This window comes from Branchiostoma floridae, chromosome 14 (assembly GCF_000003815.2).
Source record: "Branchiostoma floridae strain S238N-H82 chromosome 14, Bfl_VNyyK, whole genome shotgun sequence".
In the NCBI taxonomy this organism is placed as follows: Eukaryota; Metazoa; Chordata; class Leptocardii; order Amphioxiformes; family Branchiostomatidae; genus Branchiostoma; species Branchiostoma floridae.
This window is the reverse complement of record NC_049992.1, coordinates 7062842-7085055: the sequence shown is the minus strand read 5'-3', so window position 1 is coordinate 7085055 and position 22214 is coordinate 7062842. Positions and strand designations below refer to the sequence as shown.

The 22214-nt window shown below is 40.6% G+C and overlaps 1 protein-coding gene across 1 annotated transcript in view; it reads right to left on the bottom strand.

Moving 5' to 3' along the window:
- LOC118430062 (ephrin type-A receptor 5-like) overlaps window positions 1-22214 on the bottom strand; it is a 154897-nt gene that overhangs the window by 112851 nt on the left and 19832 nt on the right. Inside the window, exon 3 of the mRNA XM_035840770.1 lies at window positions 12406-13078. Within this exon, the coding sequence (XP_035696663.1) occupies window positions 12406-13078 (673 nt within the window). The remainder of the gene's footprint in view (window positions 1-12405; window positions 13079-22214) is intronic.

The window sequence follows — 22214 nt, the reverse complement described above, 5'->3', positions numbered from 1 at the left end:
TGATGACTCTTAACTTTTGGGCTGGATTATGTTTAAGGTTATGTTGAAAAAAGACAGGGCCGAAAAGGGGATTAGTGTTATCTGTGTCTGGGATTACGAAATCCCTCCTTCAAGGATAAATATTTGGGACTCAGGAACACTGCTGTATGTACTTGACACTGACCCTGCTGGTTTCCATAGAAACAATCAGGGACCCTAATCCTACCCAAACACAGATGTAGGAGAATTTGACATTGACCTAGTCCATACTGGGCAGGTAAGGAAAAATGTCTTGGGAACTTATAGGTTAAGAATAAGAATGTGGAATATAATATGTCAAAAGACTGATATACTTCACATAACTGTCTGTTACTGATCAAATTGTAAGCAGCAAAAACTGCAAGATTACTTTTGGTTGTAATGGGTTCTACACACTTTGATCTGAAAATAAAAGATTCTTTATAACCTACGTACATGAAGAATACTCAGAGCTTTTTCAGCTTTGGGTGACAATTTTTTTCAGGTCAGTAGTTCATATATTTTCACGTCCTTGAACTCGGTTCAGTCTGTGAGCTTTTCTATGCAACCCTCCCATAAAAAATATCTCCTTTGAATTCCTGCACCGCCCTTCTTACACTTTTACAGTGTCCATTGACACAGGAATATGTAGAGTAAAAATTTCCCCCTCTTCATCACATTCTTAAACCAATTTTATGAGCACATTTTACAGGTTAGACTACCTATGATTCATCGAGACCAGGTCTTGATCTTCTGTTTTCATTATTTAAAGAATGCTGAACAGGAAACTTTGCCCTTTTTCCGAGGGAAGACCAGTAATCCAGGGGATTATCCTGGCGACTGCAACTGTCAGAGTCAGGACATGGAGTCAGCGGCGAAAGGCCTTGGAAAAAAATGTTGTGTTTCCTGTTTCCCTACCTTAGTCTAGAAAAACCTGCCGACCCAAGCCTTTTTTTGGGTGGGCAGTGGAGTCACATTCTTGTAACTTCCACTTGGAATTTGTTATTTGATTATATGGATGACAACCATGCACGCATCAATTTTTGACCATTCCCCCCAAAAAGAAGTTTCCACCATACTGTGTTAATCGTACAAAGCAGCTATAAAATGAGCAAATATACACTGCAGATTGAAAAGAAAATCAGAAAACCGATACTAATGTCAGAGTGCTTTAATATTTTAAGCCATTTCAAAGGTCAAAGAAGAAATGTGAAAGAACAAAAATGAAGACTATTATTTGGTATACCAAACTCAATGTTAAATGTTGAATTACAATTTTTTTTTTCCAAACTTTTTTTTTCATTCGCACGCTCGCATCGATCAGTTTTTGGGTTCCCATACATGTAGGATGTCATCCATGTAATCAAATCAACATGGCCTTTAAGCGACGTAAACTGGGAGCGGGCCAGACTACGGAAACTGCTGTTTTGATGGGGGATTAGGGAAAAATGTGCTTACGACATAAAGACTCGTTAATGCAAGCCGTTTGTTGTAATTATCTGTATGAAGCTGTCATCTTCCATCATTAGGGTGAGGAAAGGATTACACGAAGAAACTTTCCTGCTAACTTATGCTGAAACTACTGAAATTATGCATTTAATTTGTGACATATTATCAGATCAATATGCAGGAAGGAAACTATCATTCTATGCAGATTTCAGTATATTCTAAAGCACCATATTCATGTATATGTATCAATGTTGTATACATTGACAATGTACAAAATCTTCAAATTCATTCTCAAAATTAATCTTGAAACTGTTAATTTTCCCAACAATTTTTCAATTCTCCATTTTGATTGAGTGATTTATCGAAGTCTTACTGAGTAAAATATAGAAATTAGACGGGTACTTTTTAGGCTTAGTCTTTGAATAATGACATTTTTGAGGGAGGGGGAGAAATTCAATTAGTGATGTTAATTCGAAAAGTCTATCTAAAATTGTTAGCTTATGACATGTTAATGTCTATATGTAGCCTGGAGGTTGGGTGTTGCTTACAAATCCAAATGGTGTAAACGAGACCTCTCAACAAAAGACACCCACCGCAAACTCGCGCCGAGTCATTTCACAAACACAGTCACGAACAACCAGGCAGACACCAGCCTGCCAGACCCAACAATTACCGGATCACTCTGGCACGGGGACCGACTTGTTTGGGGGGATTTTCCTGGCGACCGTCCTGGCACGTCAACACAATGGTCTGGTCTCGCCGAGCCCAACGTCCCAACTTGTGACGAGGGGTGCTTAACAGATCGTCGTCGCAAGACAAAGCGGATTACGTACTACGTGATGCATAAGTCATGACGGCTGACGTTATATATAACTCAAGGGCGTGGTGGTAGCGCCGCGAGAAAACACCTGAACTAAGACGTTAAGAGCTCATGATCCAATTTGCCATAATCAAGCTCATCTTCGGTTAATCCTTGCCTGAGGATGTTGTCTAAGTACCAGACACAGAATGTGGAAATTAAGGAACCCTGTCCCAATTATCTGATGAAAAGTGCCTTTGGCAAAAACAATTTGTACAGACGATCAGAATGCTGCAATTTATACCTGAGTCAACAAAGTTCAAAGGTCTACACTGTATATACCTGTAATTGCAAATGGCTTGGAAGCAATAATGTTGATATTTACCATCCAAGCAACAACGTTAACAGCATACTGTGAGTAAAACCAATAAGACATGACGGTCGAAGAATTTTAAAAGCACATGTCGGGTGTTTTTTTTTCAAGGGTGTAATATCACAGGAAATGTCAGATGAAGGTCATGTGAAAATGCTGTCCAAACGCAATTTCACCTGCAGACTCCAGGGGCAACTGCAATCTCTTTCAGACACTGATCTCAAAAAGGGGAGGCAATTTGAATGCATGCCCTGCGCTGCTGTTTGGAATTACCTATTATCTAGCGTGGATTTCTCCCGTGTTTGCTCCTCCCGGAGTTGACCTTCTTCCCCTTCAAGAACTGTTTTCAAAACCTTCGCACATTCCCACGAGGCTGGAATTGAAGAACAACTACACGCCGGGTCTGTATAGACAGGTGTTTAGATTGCAGTTCGCTGCACAATTTTCTGATGCGTGAGCAGACTGTGATTTGACTTTGCCACATTCACAGGCATGCAGGGCTCGAAATACCGTAACCTGCAATTTTAGACATTGTAGAGAACTGTCAACAGTCTTAATTTCATTAGTTGGATATTACTGTATATATAATGTGTTTCATTTAAAGAGTAAGTGCTAGGTAATTTTAAAATAATGATTGTATTGTGGAAAATTGAAAGCATTTTGAGTTCTGAAAAGTCGTGCTATTGAGACATCAAAAAGGAACAGTCAAGGTGACTTTTCAAGTTTTAAAGCAATGGGTACAAAAATGAATCTTCCCATCAAGAAAAACACATCAGTTCAATTGACACAATAGTATTACATATACATTCAACATAAGGTCAAGAAAAGTGAAGAAGACAGCAATAAATATGCAATCTTAAGACGACGGCAGTTTCATCTTCATCCGACCTCTAAAATCTGTTGTCTAGAAGGTCAAAAGCACAAGACGCAGACGGAGAAGATTGAAGAAATCCCACATTATTTCACGCCAAGGCTTCGACGCCACAAGATGGAGCGTTCAATTATGTATGGCCACCAAACGTCAATAAACCATGGCACACATGCTCCATTCCATCTTTTATTACTAATATTGAACTTGGAGGAAGAAAGATGGAGCAAGAAAGCTCAGGGAAAACTGGGGTGAGGTTTGGTCCAGGGGTCAGCAGATCATTGATTGGGAAAGATTTGTGGAATTCCCAACACGGATGGGCGAAGGTAATCGGAAAATTAAAGCGAGGCAAACAGGGCTTATTGACTTCTCTCCTGGAATAAACGATCTCGCTCTGTACGTGTGCATATTGTTTCAAGTCACTGCACAGAAAGACTAGGACAAGTAACTGGGACAAGTAACATTCATGTTCACCCAAAGAATGCTCATGAAGTGAATGATTTCTTCAAGGCGTATCATTTGAAGCAAGGTATAGAAAAAGTACACATTGAGAAGGGAAACTTGAGATATACAGAGAGAGCTGTGACAATGTTCATGTACATGTAACACTAGTTCACCTTTATCCGAGGGTGACCTATTTCCGTTGTTTGTATAAAACACAACGTTTTTATGGATATAAAGTAGAGGGACGGTAGTTTCAAATCGGAACATTTTTAATATATTGCAAATTTGAACCCACAGTCTGTAGACTTGATGTCCCTAAATGCACTGTTTTAAAGGCAACGGATAAAGGTCACCGCTCAGATAAAGGTAAACTAGCATTACTTCTAAAAACCTTGTTGTGAACACACTAATGACGGCATTTACATATATAGTAATCAATCTTTCAAAATGTATTACAATCATAATGTACGACTGATATAGTACATTGCATATCGGAGAGGCAAAGTCATGTAATACTAATAGATAGATAGATAGATAGATAGAGTGAGTGAGTGAGTGAGTGAGTGAGTGAGTGAGTGAGTGAGTGAGTGAGTGAGTGAGTGAGTGAGTGAGTGAGTGAGTGAGTGAATCTTTGGAGTCAACACGTAATGTAATAAGGTCAAATCCAAAACCTGTGGCAACATAGTGATGCAAAATCTACATTGAGGTGAAAAATCTATCTCCAAAACCGAAAGCAAGAACCTAGAAACCGACTAACTAATCTGAGCCAGCCCAAACCATCACGGACGAGAATGAACACTGACAGGATTGCCATGTCGCTGATAAGTTTTACAACTCGCTGTCGAGTTAAATCTTCATGCAGTGATTAATATTCCACAGTTATCAAAATTCAATATCAGCCGTGCGATTGATGAAACTGCGATACGGTGGGAGATCAGCGAGTTCTCTAGTCAGCTGCCAGATACAAAAGCAGGATTATCTGATATTCAATTATGTAAAATGTTGCAGGCTTATCTCTTCAGGAAAGTCGGAAGCAATTTTTCAAGACACAGGCGCTCCTGCGCTGCGCATTAATCTAAATGACAACTGCTGTTTTCACATGTACTTAACGTCTACCTCACGCTGGCAACTAATTATAAGTTGGTTACCGGTGAGTACTTATGATCTTAAAACTTTAAGGATTTTTGTACGGTAAGTGAATAATTTATTTAAAAAATCGATAAAGCATTTTCATTATCCTTTTGATAGAATATTAGTCCGAAACATATTCAGTAAAAAAAATATGTGCAGTAGACAAAAATATATTCATTGTGACGTACCAGCAACAATTTGTATACATGAGGAAAAATATGTCTGTCAGAAATAGAAAAATCTTTCATCATAGCCTTATGTTTGGCGACAGTTCAAGTGTATCAGTTCAATGCTGCCTGTGCAATAATTTTTTTTCATTCTCCAATACTTGACATCTTGAAGTCATGTATGTATACCTACAAGTAAATTGTATGTGCAAAAATCTGTGTCAGACACAATGCTATCATTCACACAAATATGACCTAGTGTAATGGGGCAGAAATAACGTCACTGCATGTACCCAAAATCTTTACTTACTGGTTATAATAAACCGAGAGGCATCTATTTATATTGTCCCTTTATGAAAATTCATACCCCCTGTCATACCCACAGCAGGAGGGCATTGTGTGCTGCTTCCATCCATTAGTGTTGAACAAAGGGGCATCCGAACCGACACAACGCAGCATCTGCCCCCAGGGCTCTATATAGCATCTGCCCTTCCGTCCATGGGCAAAATTTCACCGCTTAGAGAAATGACTTTATGGGACAAAACTGAAACTGCTACACATTTTTATCAGGTCACTGACAATGCTGTAGAACTTTAATTTGATCAATTAAGATAAAAACATTAGATTAACCCATTACTATCAGAAGTTTGCCCCAATATTACAACAAGGGAACCAGTATTTCAGAAGGTTAGAGTTTCAAAATTTGAATGGAGCATGAGACCCATTTGGTTCCTTGAGCCTTCATTGCTTCGTACAAGATTTCCGGAAAAGTTTTGAAGACATTTCATATTTGCCTCTCAGACCACAGAAAATAACACTTCATTGACAGCAGTTCAAAATTTCCCAGGGGAGCACATACTTTTGATTTCCTCCTGCTTTCAGCGCGTAAAAAAGTCCTCTTCCCTCCATCAAACTTTAAGTAACAAGAAAGCTTCTACACCTTGACTGAGACCTGATCAGACTCTAACGACAACCCATCCGACAACCGCAGCCCGGCAACTGGTTACCATGGCAACGGTTCTTCCTTCCTCGCCCCCGAGGAGAGTCATTCTTTTTCCCTCCGCACTGAACCCCTCAGGAACCGAGCTGGCTCCAGAGATAGTGGCGGTCTTTTTCATTTTACAATCCCCCACCCACAGGGCACTAGCAAAATCTGATGCATATTACATGCACGTATTAAGCAACAATGGAAATTCAAGGTGATACTATAGTTTAAATCTCCTGTCGTTTTCAACACACACATATATCTAGATATAGATGTATCATAATTGGCATTATACACGAACTAGATTTTCATATTATATACCAGTAAGGGCTTACTCTTTGTTGTATAATAAACGTCTTTAAAAAGCATTTTCTGCCGAGAAACTTGCCCAGTTGACTAAAAAAACATATAAGTACAACCCAGGGCTACATTTTGAGACAGACATACGAGGGGCGTTCAATAAGTAATCCCCCTGACCCATTTCCCATAGCAGGAGATTAATGAAACTTGGCACGGTTGTTAGTCTTTCTCTTCATAGGAACCACCCAGAGTTATGCATTTCTCTCATCGTTTGATGCAGCTCTGGACACCGTTTTTGTAGGACACCCCAGGTTGGTCCTCCACAGATGCCTCATCAATGGCAGAAGAGAGACGACCAGGTTTGGGAGCTGTTTAGACAGACTTCCGGCCATGTTTGAATTCACGATGCCAGTGTTTTACAAGGTCATATGATGGGGCATCATCACCATAAGTTTCTTTCATTTCATCAAAAGTCTCCTTTGGTGTGCGTTCATTCAAATACAAAAACCGGATCACTGCGCGACACTCAACTGGCCCCATTTCACACCTGGTCCATTTCACACCTGACTCAGTTCAAATACCAGTAAATCAGAAACCACAATTAGTTCAGAGCTGTGTTTTGCACCATAACCCATAAAGATATGAATAATTACACATGCTAAATTTCATTTAGATCAGACAACTGGAAGTGGGTCAGGGGCATTAGTTATTGAACGCCCCTCGTACACTACTATCACTAGGCAAGCCATTTGGGATGTGATAAAGAGACATGGTGCGTTTGGACATTTTATACCTTTTAGCTGTAAAAATATTTTAGAATTATTTGAAAGCCATTGATTAATACTCTTAATATTTTTTAATGATTTAATCTTAATACATTTTGATAATGCAGTCCCTTAATCTCTATTTTTTAAATGATCTACTTTGAAAAGGACATTTTAGTTTCAGGTAGTGTTGCAAAATTTGTTATTAGATAACAGAATTTAAAAGAAATAACTTCTGAGGAAAGAACTGCAAGGAAAATTCAGTGTATAATGTACATCTTCCTGAACATTCCTTCTGGACAAAACCTTTTTTTCCATCTTGAACACTTCACCCTGTGCCCTAACCTTTGGTCTATACAAGTCTACCCTGTAATTAAGTCCAGGGGGTTAGCATATATACATGCTGCATGGCAGCAGTTCAGAATACAAGTATATCTTATGGATCTGAAGGGTGAACCAGAACATTGGCTTTTTGTGGGTGAAAATCGTTATGCAATTTCGTTTGTCTTTTACCAATTTCTTCAAAGATGTCTTCCGTGAAATTCACTATTTTGTTTTCTTTCAAAAATTGTCTTGCTTTCAACCACTACCTTCTTTCAACGAGTCAATGTTCCTTTTTCGTTGTCATACAACCCCCCTGCAACTCACAATGGACCCTTCCTAGATATACTTGTAATGAGGTATGGAGCAGAACATTGGCACAGTCAGATTCGAACAATGGGAGGTCCCTAGGGGTCAACGACCTGGAGCCTGCACCTGTTCCCTTTGCCTTTCAGAGCAAATCCTGGCATTAACCTCAACTTGTCCGAGACTTTTTCATTGTACAGATTGGATTTGTCTCTTGTATCTCAGGTAAAACGTAAGTATGGTGGCCCAATATGCTCCATTGCAACTTTTTGGCAATCTAATGTTAACTTCGAAAAAGTCATCAGTAACATCTAACAATGAACATATGAAGGATAACACATGATAACGTGCTACAAAGTTTTAAAGACTGTAAGGTATAGATTGATAAAATCGCCCAAGTACACTTTAAAAAGAATTTACCGATTGAATAAGAGCAGACCTGCTAAGAGTAACCCTTAATTGTAGTAGTTTGCTATGCCTCTCAGAAAAATAAAGGCATAAAGAACGTCAGTCTAGAGCAAACTGATCCTAAGTCAAATAAAACTTTTGATTTTTTTCCCTAAAGTACAAAAACTACAAGTGGTTACAACACAATGAAATGAAACCCTAATGATTTCACTTCAAGACATGAGTAACAGTTGTTTTTGAATGACTGGCACAAGTGGACAACAGTTGTACAAGGGAGGGACTTCAAAGGGCACGATATTTACCCAGGACAACTCCTAGACTGAAACATGACAAAGTGTGTCCCCCTAATAAGCTCCTGCTGTCTCACACGGGTGTTCCTGTCCTCAACAAGTTGACCCACCTGTTGGGGAGTGCCTTACACTGTTGGCACAGAACTTCTGGTGAGAGTAAAAGACACCAGAACTGTTCAAACATTAGGTCAGGGTTGTAGCCAGCTCCCGTCCTTCCCTCCTTTGACGGAATTTTGCAGCTGGGGCTGGAAAAAAATTTTGCCCATTCCGTCCTCTGTGACGGACAAATATTGATATGTAAAGACACAATAAAACTGTCTCCCTTGTGTATTTTCACCAAAATAGATGCCATTGAACAGCTTAGTCTACCAGCAAAATTTGCACCTCAAAACACAGGAAATAGGGTTTCAAAAGGTCTAGATTTCAAAATTTTCCAGGGAACATGTCTGAACCCCCCTAGGAATGTCGGGCGACCTCTTGTAGCTTGGGTACTTGATAGGATTCAAATAAAAATGGGACGGAAAATAATTTCAGGCTGGCTACAACCCTGCATTAGGTAGCATGCAAGACTTGCATGCATCTCACAATCCAGAACCTGAGAACTCCCCAACTAAAAACAGCAAAATAACCCACAACATCAAGTAATGCTTGCAGATGAGGACTAGAACTAAAAAGGTGTGGCAGGCCAGACTATGCCCCTATTAAACCAGAATGCACCCGGGTACATTCTGGCTAGGGGTACATTTTTGACTGCTACACCTGTCATAATAACATCTTGCTACCATCAGCAAAACCATTCTGGGTACATTAAACAACATTGGTCTTGCATCTAGTGACCCTATAGTGGACAAGGGCACACCTGCTCCTGGTGGAGTAATTACATGCTTTACCACTCTGGTGAGCCTTGGTCAAGAAATGCTAGTATGACAACAAAGTATTACAAATGACCATACATGGGTGATGATAGCTTTGTTACAATACCACAAAATGCTGACACAGGTTACATCCATTGTTGCCAAAAAATGGTATCTTACAGACTTACTAAGCTACATGTATATGAAATTGACAGACATTGGTTTCAATCTGCAATATTTCGAAAATATTGAAATTTGAAACCACCGTCAGCCTTTAAACCCAGCAGATAAAGCTGAACTAACGTTGCCCATAAATTGCTTTTCAAAATACCGTACCCGAATTTTAGTAGCCTGCAACATTGCAAAACAAAACATCTTATTCTTGCAATGTTAACTCTTTTTCACAGACTAAAGATTACAGGTGGATAATCTTAAGCTGTCACAGCCAGCATGATTTTTTCTCTCATCATCATCATCCTCATTTTTTCTCTCAGACAACTATAACCACACACATCTCGTGAAGCAGCCTAATAGCTCCATACATTCTGACATCTCCACAGTCACTATCTAACCACACACCAGGGCAGGGTTAATGACTGTGCTGACCTGAACTCCTGTAGGTTTGATCTGATGATATCATCTGTTCTGTGAAGTTGCCATGCCTACGGACTGTTCCATTCAAGTGGGGGGAGGCAGTCAGGAAAACGCTTCAACAAGTTTTAAAACGCTAACTCAACTTGCCTGCTAGGCATTCATATCCATCTAGTACATCAATATCTCAGTTTATACTGTAGTTTTCCCTGATCTAGGCCTGCATACCTATAAGAATTACTAGCAAAAGACATCTTCTTATGCATTGTACACGAGCCCACACAGCACAGTTTTTAAACACTAACTTGCCTGCTAAGCATTCATATCCATCTACACCAATAACTTAAGGAGTATAATAATTACTTATAAATGTAATATTTCTATAATTATTCCTTGATATATGGCTCTTAAGAGCTACCCCACATGATAAATGTTCTATACGTCCAACTTATATGAGAGCCCAGATATAGCACACTTTTACTAGAACGCTAACTCAACTTGCCTGCTAGGCATTCATATCCATCTAGATCAAAGGGAATGTTTGATCTCAGCAGGCTGTATGATGTATGGGTGAGATTACTCCACTTTTGTAAGTAAATCCCCCCACCCTTGACTCCTAACTACCCAGGCACAGTGCGCTGTCTGTATATCACATTAAGGCAATGGGCGCTAAGGCCCTGCACTGCACCAAGAAAATCCACTATCAAATATTAATGGTTGTAATAAATATGCGGCATTTCCCGGAGAGGCTTCTCTTACGTTTTATGGCGATACATTTCAGCGTATTACTTAGCCTACTTTCCGTCTTAAGAATGATGAATGTAAGAGTTCTAGATCAAGATATATCGTCTGTACGTAGTGTTTGTCAACATATTTCTGTAATGTATTGTACAACATAATGCTTTATCGACTCTTGATAAATCAGTGAGTGACGCACATAATGTAATTCTAGTGCAGTTTTTCACCTTCTTGCTTAAGACGTAAATAGTGCCAAGTCTACAAAATATACAGTCTGTCCTCTGCACAGTAATATTTTATGATTTTAATATCACTTCTTGATACGATATGCAATCGTATATCTTAAAATTAAACCTTCTCTATGCTGCCTTCAAGCGAGTATCCAATCCAACCTTGGCAGCAATTTTTATCTCAGCAAATGGAAGGTTAAACTAGACAAGATTGTCTTACTTCGAAAAACAAGAAGAAAAAAAAGCACAGCAGTGACAAAGTGACCTTGAACCCAATTTGCTTACGTGCTCTTCAGGTGTGTGAAATTTCACCTTGGGCTGTCCTCGCAGGAATGGTTTCCGTGTTTCCGCACCCCGGGTTTCACCTGCCTCGCATTTAACACGCCGGCGTGGCTGATTCTTTGAAAGCTTTTTCCCCCACGTTCTCACGCACCTCCGACAAGGTGAAAATTTACCCTAAGTGCAGCCCTACTTTTGTGAGCCAACCGTGCGTCCAGTCACTTTCCCTACTCGACAACCTAACCTTGCCAAAAACTACCGACCCAGACCGACCCCAGAGTAAACAATATGTTTGTTCCTTCCCCCTTTCCGAAGGAAACCTGTCCCAATTTTCAACGGGGTCTTTGTTCACTGAATAAATCGGTTGGTAAATTTACCGTGAAAAGCAAGGCGAGGGTTTGGGAGGTCTTTGGTGTGACCTGACCCAAGCTGTTTCCCCCTTTTACGAGTGTTTGCCTTTGCCATCAACTGTAGCACCAGGTTTGTTCTGCGATTTCACAGTAAAGGAAACTTATCAGTAACATGTCTGAGAGCTTTGTGGAGAAAACGCCTTGTTGACAACTGTTTAGTATGACATATGTCTTCTTGAAAGCTCAAACGTTCCACTTAGTGTATACATGTACACTGTATATTGACTTATGTATATATAATCGGTTGTCCCGTGGCAAAGGAAGGTACTATGGATAATTGGGGTTGGAACAAAATGACAATTTTTGTCAAAGGTTACAAAACTTATGAAGAACAAGCTTCAGGGTTGTGACTCGGAGTCAAAACCATATAAAACCATCCAAATGTTGGCTACATAAACGAGTCCTTAACTAACGATAATTAGCAAGTGTGGTGTGTTAACGAAGAGACCTGTGAATCCTTAGCTCCTATTGGGCCAAAAGGAACTCTAGGAAGAAGTCCAGAAAGAAGTGAATGGCCACAAGCTCTTTGGAATCTCCTGAAACAGCCCCTGTCAGCAAGAGATAGTGCAACACAATCTAAACCACTGCAACATGCGAGGAACTGTACAGTGTGTCAGTAAGCCTAAGTACCATCCTGTGAAGTGACAATTGGCTTAATCCTTTCGCTTGCTAAGCATGGGCTAGAAAACTTCTCCACTTACCGTCACATCGCTGCGCCACCGTCCGCTGAGGCTCGTAACCCGGAAGGCAGCGACAGCTTCCTGTGAACAGGGTCCACTCTCCGGTCCCAGTGCACTGCACGGTCGGCTGTCTTCCCACGGGCTCCGAGTTAGGAATGCACTGCCCCTCCGCCTGCACCAGGGACGTGATGGACGGGCCCGTCACTGTCTTGTTGAAGATGGCGTAGTGTTCGGTTATGGTCGGACACACCTTGTAGTAGACCCGCACCGACAACAGCGAGATGCAGGCGCCTGAGTCCTGGAACGCCAGGTAGAATCCTCGCTTGAAGATCGGGCCGATGTCACGTACCTCTGTGTTGATGATCTCGGTGTTCACGTGACTGAAGCGGCCATCGGCGGCGATGCGGTCAACTTTTGTGTACGTGCGGTCGTTCCAAGCCGGTCGGTCATCGGTGGCGTCCGGATAATCCGACTCGAAGTAGTACAGGTCGAACGTTTCCTTGCAAGAGACGACGTTAGGGATGTCCCGACACTCCCGGATGGAAAACTTGATCTCGACGTAGATCCTCCGACCTTGTCTTTTGGGGATCCACTCGGCTCTTAGCCAGTTGTTCTGGTCCTCCCTACGCACTTGGCAGACTTGGTACGTTCTGACTGGGTGGCCATCGGAGTTGATGTTGCTGACTTCTATCCACTGTGAGAGGAACACATGAGAAGTTGGTCACTATGACATTGTTTTATTTTTATTGAATAATTGCAACAAAACAATACAATTGACAAGCCCAGGCAGCAGTGCTGATTTCAGGTGTCATAAAAGATATATCCATTCAAAAAAATTGCTTATACAATTCAGAGTTCCAATTCTAAAGAAATAGAATAAAAATACATTAAAAACATTCACAAATCAAAGTTGCTTATGAACCAAAACTTCAGAAAAGATGACCCAACATTCACAATTATGTTATTAGAACTTTTTTTCTTATTTTGATCCTTGATTATTTTGATTTATATTGAAGAGATGGGGAGACAGGGAGAAATGGCAGCACTATTTCCATCGTATTGATATCAACTCAAAACAGGAAATTGGAGGTAAAAAGTTGAGCTACATGTACATACATTCTGAGGAAAGAAAGTTACACAATACTTGGTAAGTACCCACAAGAAAAAGTTAGACAAACTGTCTATACCTTTGTTTCTGCAAGACAAACAGTGCAACACAAGTCTAGACAGAGGAAAAGCTTGAGGATACTCAAAATCACTGTCATCCATCAAACTGACCAAAAATCAGTGACTGCATTTCTTCCTTAAGACATTCTTTCACTAGTAAAGGTTAAAATCATTCATCATTTTGTTCTTTATAATGTCTGTGCATTTCTACATGTTGCCGGAGGCATTTCAGGTGCCTTGCTTATATAACTAAGCTTGAAGACATCAGTCAGAAATAAGAAATCGGTCAATCCCATTGCAGAGATTTTTCCTAGTATTAAAGGTGAAATATTTTTCCTGTCAGTTTCATTTGGTATTAAAGACAAGATACATAAGATAGATATATTATGTTTGTGACTTTTCCGGGAAAAATTCCTAGAAAAAGTTTTGCCAATCTATACCATCATCATCATCATCAGAGACAAGTTGCCCGTACCAGGTCCACTCTCTCCTTCCAGACTTCTCTGTCCCTCATAGATAAGTATTCAAGTTATCAAAGGACCAATTTGTACCAAAGTATCCTTAAGCATTAAACTTTTAAAGAATTGCTTGGGTTCAGGATGGTAGAAAGCTTCTTGGCTTGTACCATGATGTAGCATCCCCCATGCCAATAAAACATCAAGGGAAACCATGAAAGAAATGGCTGGGATTAGGATAATGGAAGGGGATGTTTTTGATGGTTTGAAACAAGGATGGTACTTCATCACACGAATTAGTCATTATAGGTATGGCTCTCCTCAAACACTTGAATGAAATACTGAAAACCCCTATAACTCTTGCATGCAAATCAATGCCAAAACTTGCTTGGATGCGAAAATGCAATGATGTGATTATATAGCCGGATTGCCAACCCCTACACCACTGATCGCTACCCTTACTTGTAGACTCTGCCTAGTGTGCATCAGCAAAAAACATGCGGACACAGGGCTCAAAATACCACCTGCATAATACAATTCTATGTAGGTTTAAGTGCAGGTAAACTTGGAGCTGTGCAGGTATTTCTAGTGTCTACCTGCACCTCACCTCACTGGTCCATGTACTGGGTTTTATACATAAATGTTCTATGACGTAGGTGTATGAGGATTGCTATTACTATTATTAGCTGCATTGACTGTTACCACCTAAGTAAAGAAAAAGAAAATGAAATAGCAATGGTTCCTCAACAATTTTAGTATGATCAATTCTTCCTACAATGTAAATTCATAGTGGTGCAGGTAAAATTTGTCTGGTGCAGGTAATTTTCAATGTTACCTGCTACTGTGCAGGTATGCAGAAAAAAGTATTTCGAGGCCTGGATGACATCTTTATCGTCTTATCTAGAGAATATCTGACACCTCCGCCGGTGTAAGATTGATCTTTGATTAATATTAATGGCTGGAAAATGCCCGAGGACACATGGCGCTGACTTGCACTGCAAAATCAATAGGGAGGGTATGGATACCTCCATTAATGTCAGCATTTAGAGAGATCTATCTCATCGGCCATTTCAGATGGTCATAAAGATACATCGAAAATACCTGCAGTGTAGCAGTTTCAAAAACCTATTTCAGGGAAAATTGAAAAAAGATACCTTACACTTTTCAGTGTTTCAAAAGGATATAAAAAAGAGAATAAAGATGTTACTAAATGGACAAAATGAACAAAGGAGCTTTGCAGATATTTGTGATTAAAGAAGGCTCTATATCAGCCTTTTAAGAGGCCAGGTAGGTGATTTTTTTCTAGCAGCGTCTAAATATCAGTTATTTCATGGCAAAGGCCGTTTCATGACTGCACTCAAGCCTTTAGCTGTCGCTGTTGTTCACTGTTATTTGTGCATTCCACACGAAGCCACGCAAATGTACTTCAGACATCATCACTCCACAGTCGCTACAAATCATCTTTACTCCCACGACGCAATACCATCTCCGATTGGGCCGTTAAACCGCGCTGTTTCACCCCTCCGTGACTCTGCGCTCAACGGGAAGTCGTCGCGTATTTTACCTCTCGAACCTCGGCATAAATTCCGCTCTCGCACCTGCTCGGGGCGCGATGACCGGGGCCGTTTGCGCCGAGCCAGAAATGAAATGGCGTGGAATTTACGACTGATACTTCCAATGGAGAAGGGATACTTTATGGGGCTATTGTAGCCGTGATAGTTATTGCCAAGGCTGACCCGCGGAGATCCCTCCCTCACCAACACCTTGATGCCATCTGATTGTGGAGATCAAATTTCTCCAAATGCATCTCAATAATCGCGGCCATCTTAATGTCTTGGAGATGGCAAGGGCATTTCCTATAACAGCTTTTGCGCTGCTGGCGTGACCCGCAATTTGTCCCGGAAGGTGTTTTTGACCCGACGATATCATTGGACGGCAGGGGAATTCAGAAGGACTGAGTAAGAAGTTATGGTAGGGGGAGTTTCAGAGGTTCAAAGTTTTGGAATGTTCACATGAAATGATACTATATGTATGCGTTTGTGTTACAGTGTATTTTGGGGTGATGACAGTGTTTGAAGCAAAAATTAAAAGATCCTTTCACTTAAGGGAATAGTTCTTTTCAAATATTGATACAAAAGGTAAATCAGGTTTTGGTATATGTAAATTTTGACCTGCAAATCTAAAGACATTGCAAAGTTTTGAGAGTCACCACGCCACAAAATGTCACCGATTTAAATGACTCCATAGAAATATGTCTATCTTGCAATATTGTACTGTAGTGTGAAAATGAGTTTTTTTCTTATAAAACGTTTCATTATAATAAAGTTCTGTTTATCACAATTCATATATAAACTACCAATTGGCACTATGAAATTGAATGTACATTTATGTGCGTGCGTTTCCCTTTTTTCACCTTTACAAAAGGTACATTTGACAACCTTACGTCTCTGATTTAGCGTTTTAGAATGCACAGAAAAGGTGAGTGGAAGTCTCTGGACTATTCCCTGATTCTGACTGATGAGGTAGAACAACCCTGACCTTTTCAAGAAACTTTAAAATATGTAGCACCAAGCATCACACTCCCTATAGAGTATACAAAACACATTATAATTTCCCTGAAAAATGAACATCTTTTATTCTGAAGGACACTCATATGAATGAATGTTTTCAGGTACTAGAGAGCTTAAAATTGATTTGGCTGGAATTGAGTTCTATGGTAGGGAAAGGAGGTGTTCGCTGTGTTGCACTTGAAACAAGCACAGTAATGCAATTTTGAAAGGACAAGACTTGTATAATTTTGTTTGTTTGAGAGCAAAAACCGTGAACTCAAAACCACCGAAGGTATTTTGCAATTCATGGTATTGTTGCATTGATGAAGGTTAGACAACCAGGTGATAAGATGTGCCAAAAAGCAGTTACCGGTACTCAAGCAACTTGATATGATTTTGGAAACAGTCATTGCATAATGCCACCATACGGCAGTCGTATGTTAGAGTACCCTGACGACCGAGACAATGTTACTTGGTGACAAAGATCTAACTTATTGCTCTGACATGGTCAATTCATCTGCATTTTCTCTAAAGTGGCCACCTGTCTATAATGGCAACATTTCTCCAGTCCCTTGAGCGGCCACTATAGACAGGTTTGACTGTACACAAGTCATCATCCAGAGCTGCACTTTAAAATTTCAATTCCAACAGGGAGAAGAATGTGATATTGGCAGTTTTCGGCCCGGGGCGTGAGGGCTCCAGCGAGGAGATGACTGTGTTAAAACTCAGGCAGCGTTCCCACTGGGGAACAGACAGGGTGGATTGAGTCTGTGGTGGACAGCCTTAGGCAGGAAAACTAGGCACCTGGGACAGGTGTGATAAAACGTCTCTGCGCTTCACCCACGAGTATCTTAAATATTGCACGGCTTCGATGTCGTTAACGTTGGAGATATTGCGACGGTCGTGATAGATGTGTCTAGTGGGAAATCCTTCCGTTCCAATGATGACTCAACAATATCATAGCAAGATACTGTAAATGCATTTAAGTTCGCGGTAGCACCATGCACTGTACTCTCTTACTGCCATGGAAAAATGTTCGCGGTGGTTTTAAATTCACAGAGAAGGGGCCACCGCAAAAACCGCGAACATTAAACCACCATGAAAGTTTCTGCATTTACAGTGTATCCTCTCTGTTTGGAGAGGCTGTGTGCTTTGGTGTCTGTGAACGATAGACAATATAACTCACGAGCGCCTTGGTGGATAATATGTGTTCAACTTGATATCATTATTAGTATGGGAATGGACAGGTTATAACTGTGTTTTCAAAATGGTGTAATTTGAAGATATTGCAATTTGAAACCACTGTCCATCAACTTGTTTTGAAAAACAATGGATATAGGTCACCCCACAGATAAAGGTGAACTAGTGTTTATACCTGTAGTTCAATTATACACACTTGATGTACATGTAATTGTGAGTCTCACCAGTGGGATCATCAGTTGACCACCACCACAATATGGTACAAAATCACTTCAAATCAGTTAAATCTTTGTCGTCTTCAGAACAAGGATTTTTTAATGCTAAGACCTAATCCATCTAAACCATACGCCCATGAAACAGTACAGATACAGGGCTGCGGATGTTGTTTTACCATAACACATGTATGGTACAGATTATTGTGAAACAGTCTGCTTTTTTGTCCACTGGTCAGAGGGGATTATACACTGTCTCCACAGATAATCCTGGATCTCTGGCCACTTACTAAAGGGGATTAAGACCACTGGCCTGTTCCAAACTGACCACAGCCACACCTGTGGGGGTTGGGATTAAGGCCAGTGATAAGGTCCAGTCCTGACCACAGGAAGGATAGCCTGTGGTGTGCTTTTAGTTTGGTACCCAAAGGGTTATTGGGTCACAGCTGTCTCTGTTAAACTATAAGTGCACCCCTGGCAAGGTATGGAAGTTGATTGGGTCTTAAAATAAATGATATATGTTTGTAGAAAGAATTTAGCTTTCCAAACCCCTTCCAATGACCAAACATCATAAGGATCTATTCACAGCTTTTCAAGTTATATTATCCATATAAACACACACACATGCACACACACACACACACACACACACACACATGCACTAAATGATGTTTCCTTCCGACTTGGGTGAACATGATTTATTAGAGTAGGGAGCAGAAATGGGACAAACGTGGTCTCCAAGTAAAGAAGGTTGGGCTGTAGGGGTAATGTTAGTAATAGTCGATAGTTTTCTTGGCAGAGTTTTAAGGCAGAGGGGAGGACGAGAGGGGAGGGGAGGGGACCTGGCTAGTAATAATCCCCCAACCCAACCTCTGCTTGGAGAATATGCCAAATGACCTGTAGGAAGGACCTGTTAGTACTGTATGACACATGTGGCCACACCTGCCACACTGGCACAGCATAAGCTAATGAGGGTACTTTCTGGTTTTTACCCTTTCCTGACCTAACCAAGAGGGTCTGCATGTTTTTTTCCGTAAGGCGAAGGCAGGCCTTTATAATTTCCCGTAATTCGCAGGAAAGCTATTTCATTTGACGTAATTCGTGGTGGGATGAAGCGTAAAGTGTTGGTATCCTTCGTGTATTTAACTTAAAGCGTAGTCAGCCATCCCGAATTTAGCGTAAATCGTTGTACGGACCTCCCATGCAGACGAACAACCAAGGCATCAGATGGACAAGGACCATACAAGCTTGATAACTTGTTTCTGAAGTTAAGAAAGAAAATACACCAAAATTTGGCATTTTTTGCTATACAACAACCTGTTTGGGTAGACTCTGCTGTTTAAAAGGTGGCTGCAAGTTCACAGCTGGAAATTCTATTCATTCCATTGTTCTTGAGTGTATTGAGTCCCCCACTGCAATGATTTAATTTTCCCATAAAAGAAAAAAGCTATTGCATAACTTTTGGTGGGTCAATTTTATGTTCTCAGTTTATGTGAGTAAAGACCCTGCCACACCCAAAGGTGATCTGTGACCTTTTGAAAATCCCATGACCTTTGCCATAATCTCTTTATGACAGCTGTGTTAAATCCTGTCTGATCCGATAGTCTGATGATAGGGAGGGGGGGGGGGGTATTGGGGAGGAAACAAATTTTACAGAAAGTGAACATATCCTGTCTTTTTTTTTCAAATTTTTTCTCTATACAAATTATTATTTTTGATAACGTGATCACACCTGTGTTAACAATTACATTGTAGCCTACGAATTTTGCATGACACCTTTCTATGACTACTCAATTTGCATAATCTCTTGTGATGACAGACATAATGATGGGGTAGGGTGGCATCTTGTCTATCTATAACTTATTTTGAATACATAAAAGATTGTTTTGTTACTACTAGGAAAGATAATGAAACCCATGTTACTCCAGGATTGTATCATGGATTTTGTATTAACCATAATCTCCTTTATTTCAGAATTGCTTTTGTTGGCGTTTACTGTATAGTAAGTGCGTATAGTATTGTACGTACATTTATGTTGTGTTTTGGGCTTGAAGTGTGAAAAGGGCTAAGAAGTCACCTTAGACAAGTGTTACTTAGTCTGGTGCCAAAACTAGAACTTCCAAGAGAGAGCTGTCCCAATGCATCAGCACTGATGCTCGCAGATGGTTGATTGATTGAGTTTGTACTTGACCTTATGAAAGTAGCTGTACTTCTTGGTGCAATATGCCATTTCTGAGTCGTCATGATTTCTTGAGTGTAAATGCATGGGGTCAACTCCCAGTAAGTATTTGCAATGCTCAGAGCAGGAATCATATGAAAATTCAGTGAAAGCACTTGGGGCAAAATTTGAAAATTTGTTCCTCATTCACTCTTTATGCCATAAGTCTTCCGTCAGGGGTCCTATGAAAATGAGTGAAGGCACTTGGTGCAAGTTCGAAAATTTGTTCTTACTCGTAATGCCATAAGTTTTCGGTATCTGTTTAAGAGTTTTTGGATACCTTGTTGTATATGATTCAAAGCAGGGCAATACTACGGTTGCAGCTGTCATTCCAGGTCACTTTGCAAATCCCTATGCGAACAGAATGCTCCAGAGTTGGACTCTGACAGAGCGTACTCCGAGTCAACTCGAAAACGTGTGTATAAAGCCAGCCAATAAGGCCTCTTCTTCTCTAAATCCCAGACCCACCCACCTGCAGCTAACAACCTGTAATATCCTACCAGACCTCTGACCTCTCAGTTATCTCCTCAGACGTCCCTGTTAAGTCCTGTCTAACCCAATACAAGGTGATGATGGGAGAAGACAGGGCTGCACATGTCTTGTTACTGACGCCACGGCCTTACAAGCAGGATTACTGGGAGCCGGGCAGGCGGCCATGTTTCCATAATCAGCCTCACAGGGAAGTACACGGAAAATCTGATCTAAGTCTAAGTACTATACTGCACACTCACAGGGTACAGGGGAAAATGTGATCTAAGGTCTCATTGATGTATTACTCCGCGAGTGGACACCCTAAAAGAGATCCGAGCCAAAAATGAACGGCTGCACGGACACATGTTTTTAGCGGTGAGAAATTCCCTTTTAGCCAGCGGAACTGATCTCAAAAGTTAGATTGGTGAAAGCTTATTTGTAACTGAAGAAATTAGCAGGTAAAGTTTTGCAGCCGCGCGCTAGGTCGGAGGTACACAGTCGTGGGTTCTGAGTGGTGCGGTTGTACAATAGCAGCGAAAAAGTGCCTTTTGTGGGGATTGACTAATCGTAGTTTGTAGAAGTCTTTGGGGAAAGACATGTTGGGTTTGAAAGGATAAGTAGTGAATGTTATCATTAAACTTCTTGTTGTTCAATTTTAGTTTGAAGAAAACTCATAATTTTATTTACAGATTGTCATCCTTATAATGTTATGTAAATAGTACATTCTTTTGCATTGCAATTTTATCGAGGTTTACATTAAGTTAAAACTATAGTAAAACAAAAATTACTGTTCCCAAAAATTGACAAAAGAGCATACAAACTTTTTGCATGTGAAACAATGTAAAGTTCTTGATATTTGCTGTGCCACAAAATGCTGTAAACATAAATCTATTGAAGTCTAGTTTTCCAACTTTCTATACCATAGTTTTGGTATGTCCTAATCCTGTCTTATTCCATGTGCATACCAATCAAGAAAAGAACCCTGAACGGAAGTCTTGAACATATCTTGGGAGGATTTGAACCAACAAAGGCACTTTCCTGACAGGCACAGCAGGCCTGGGATAGGTCTCCTTAAGAACTCCTTACTTCCAGACTTAAACTCCTTAGACGCAGATGCAGGTTTTCTCACTTAAGATGCGGGTATTGTGTTCTTTATCATCTTAAGGGCTAAGCAGGTTAAAGCTTCCAGCCCCCATCAGTAGTCATGGCAACGGCTGTGTGTAACCATGGTTACAGCTCCTCTTGTGTGGAACCAATCACAGAGGTCTTCTTCTGTTTTTGAGGTTACCAACTTCGAACGTACTGAAGGTTCTGTAGCCTATATATACCAACTGTAAGGTTTTATCCACTCACACTGGGAAGGGCATCCACTTTTTTTGGTACGTGTGCTCAAGGTGTCCCTATCCTAAAACACAGGGCCTCCATACAACGTCCCACCTGAGAGATGTCCCTAACCAAAGCTACATATTCATTTCCAACCGGCATGCAACATATTTTTTGTCATGGCAAAAAGGGGTTTAAGTGATTTGGCAGATGATGAACTTCTAGTCCAACAGAA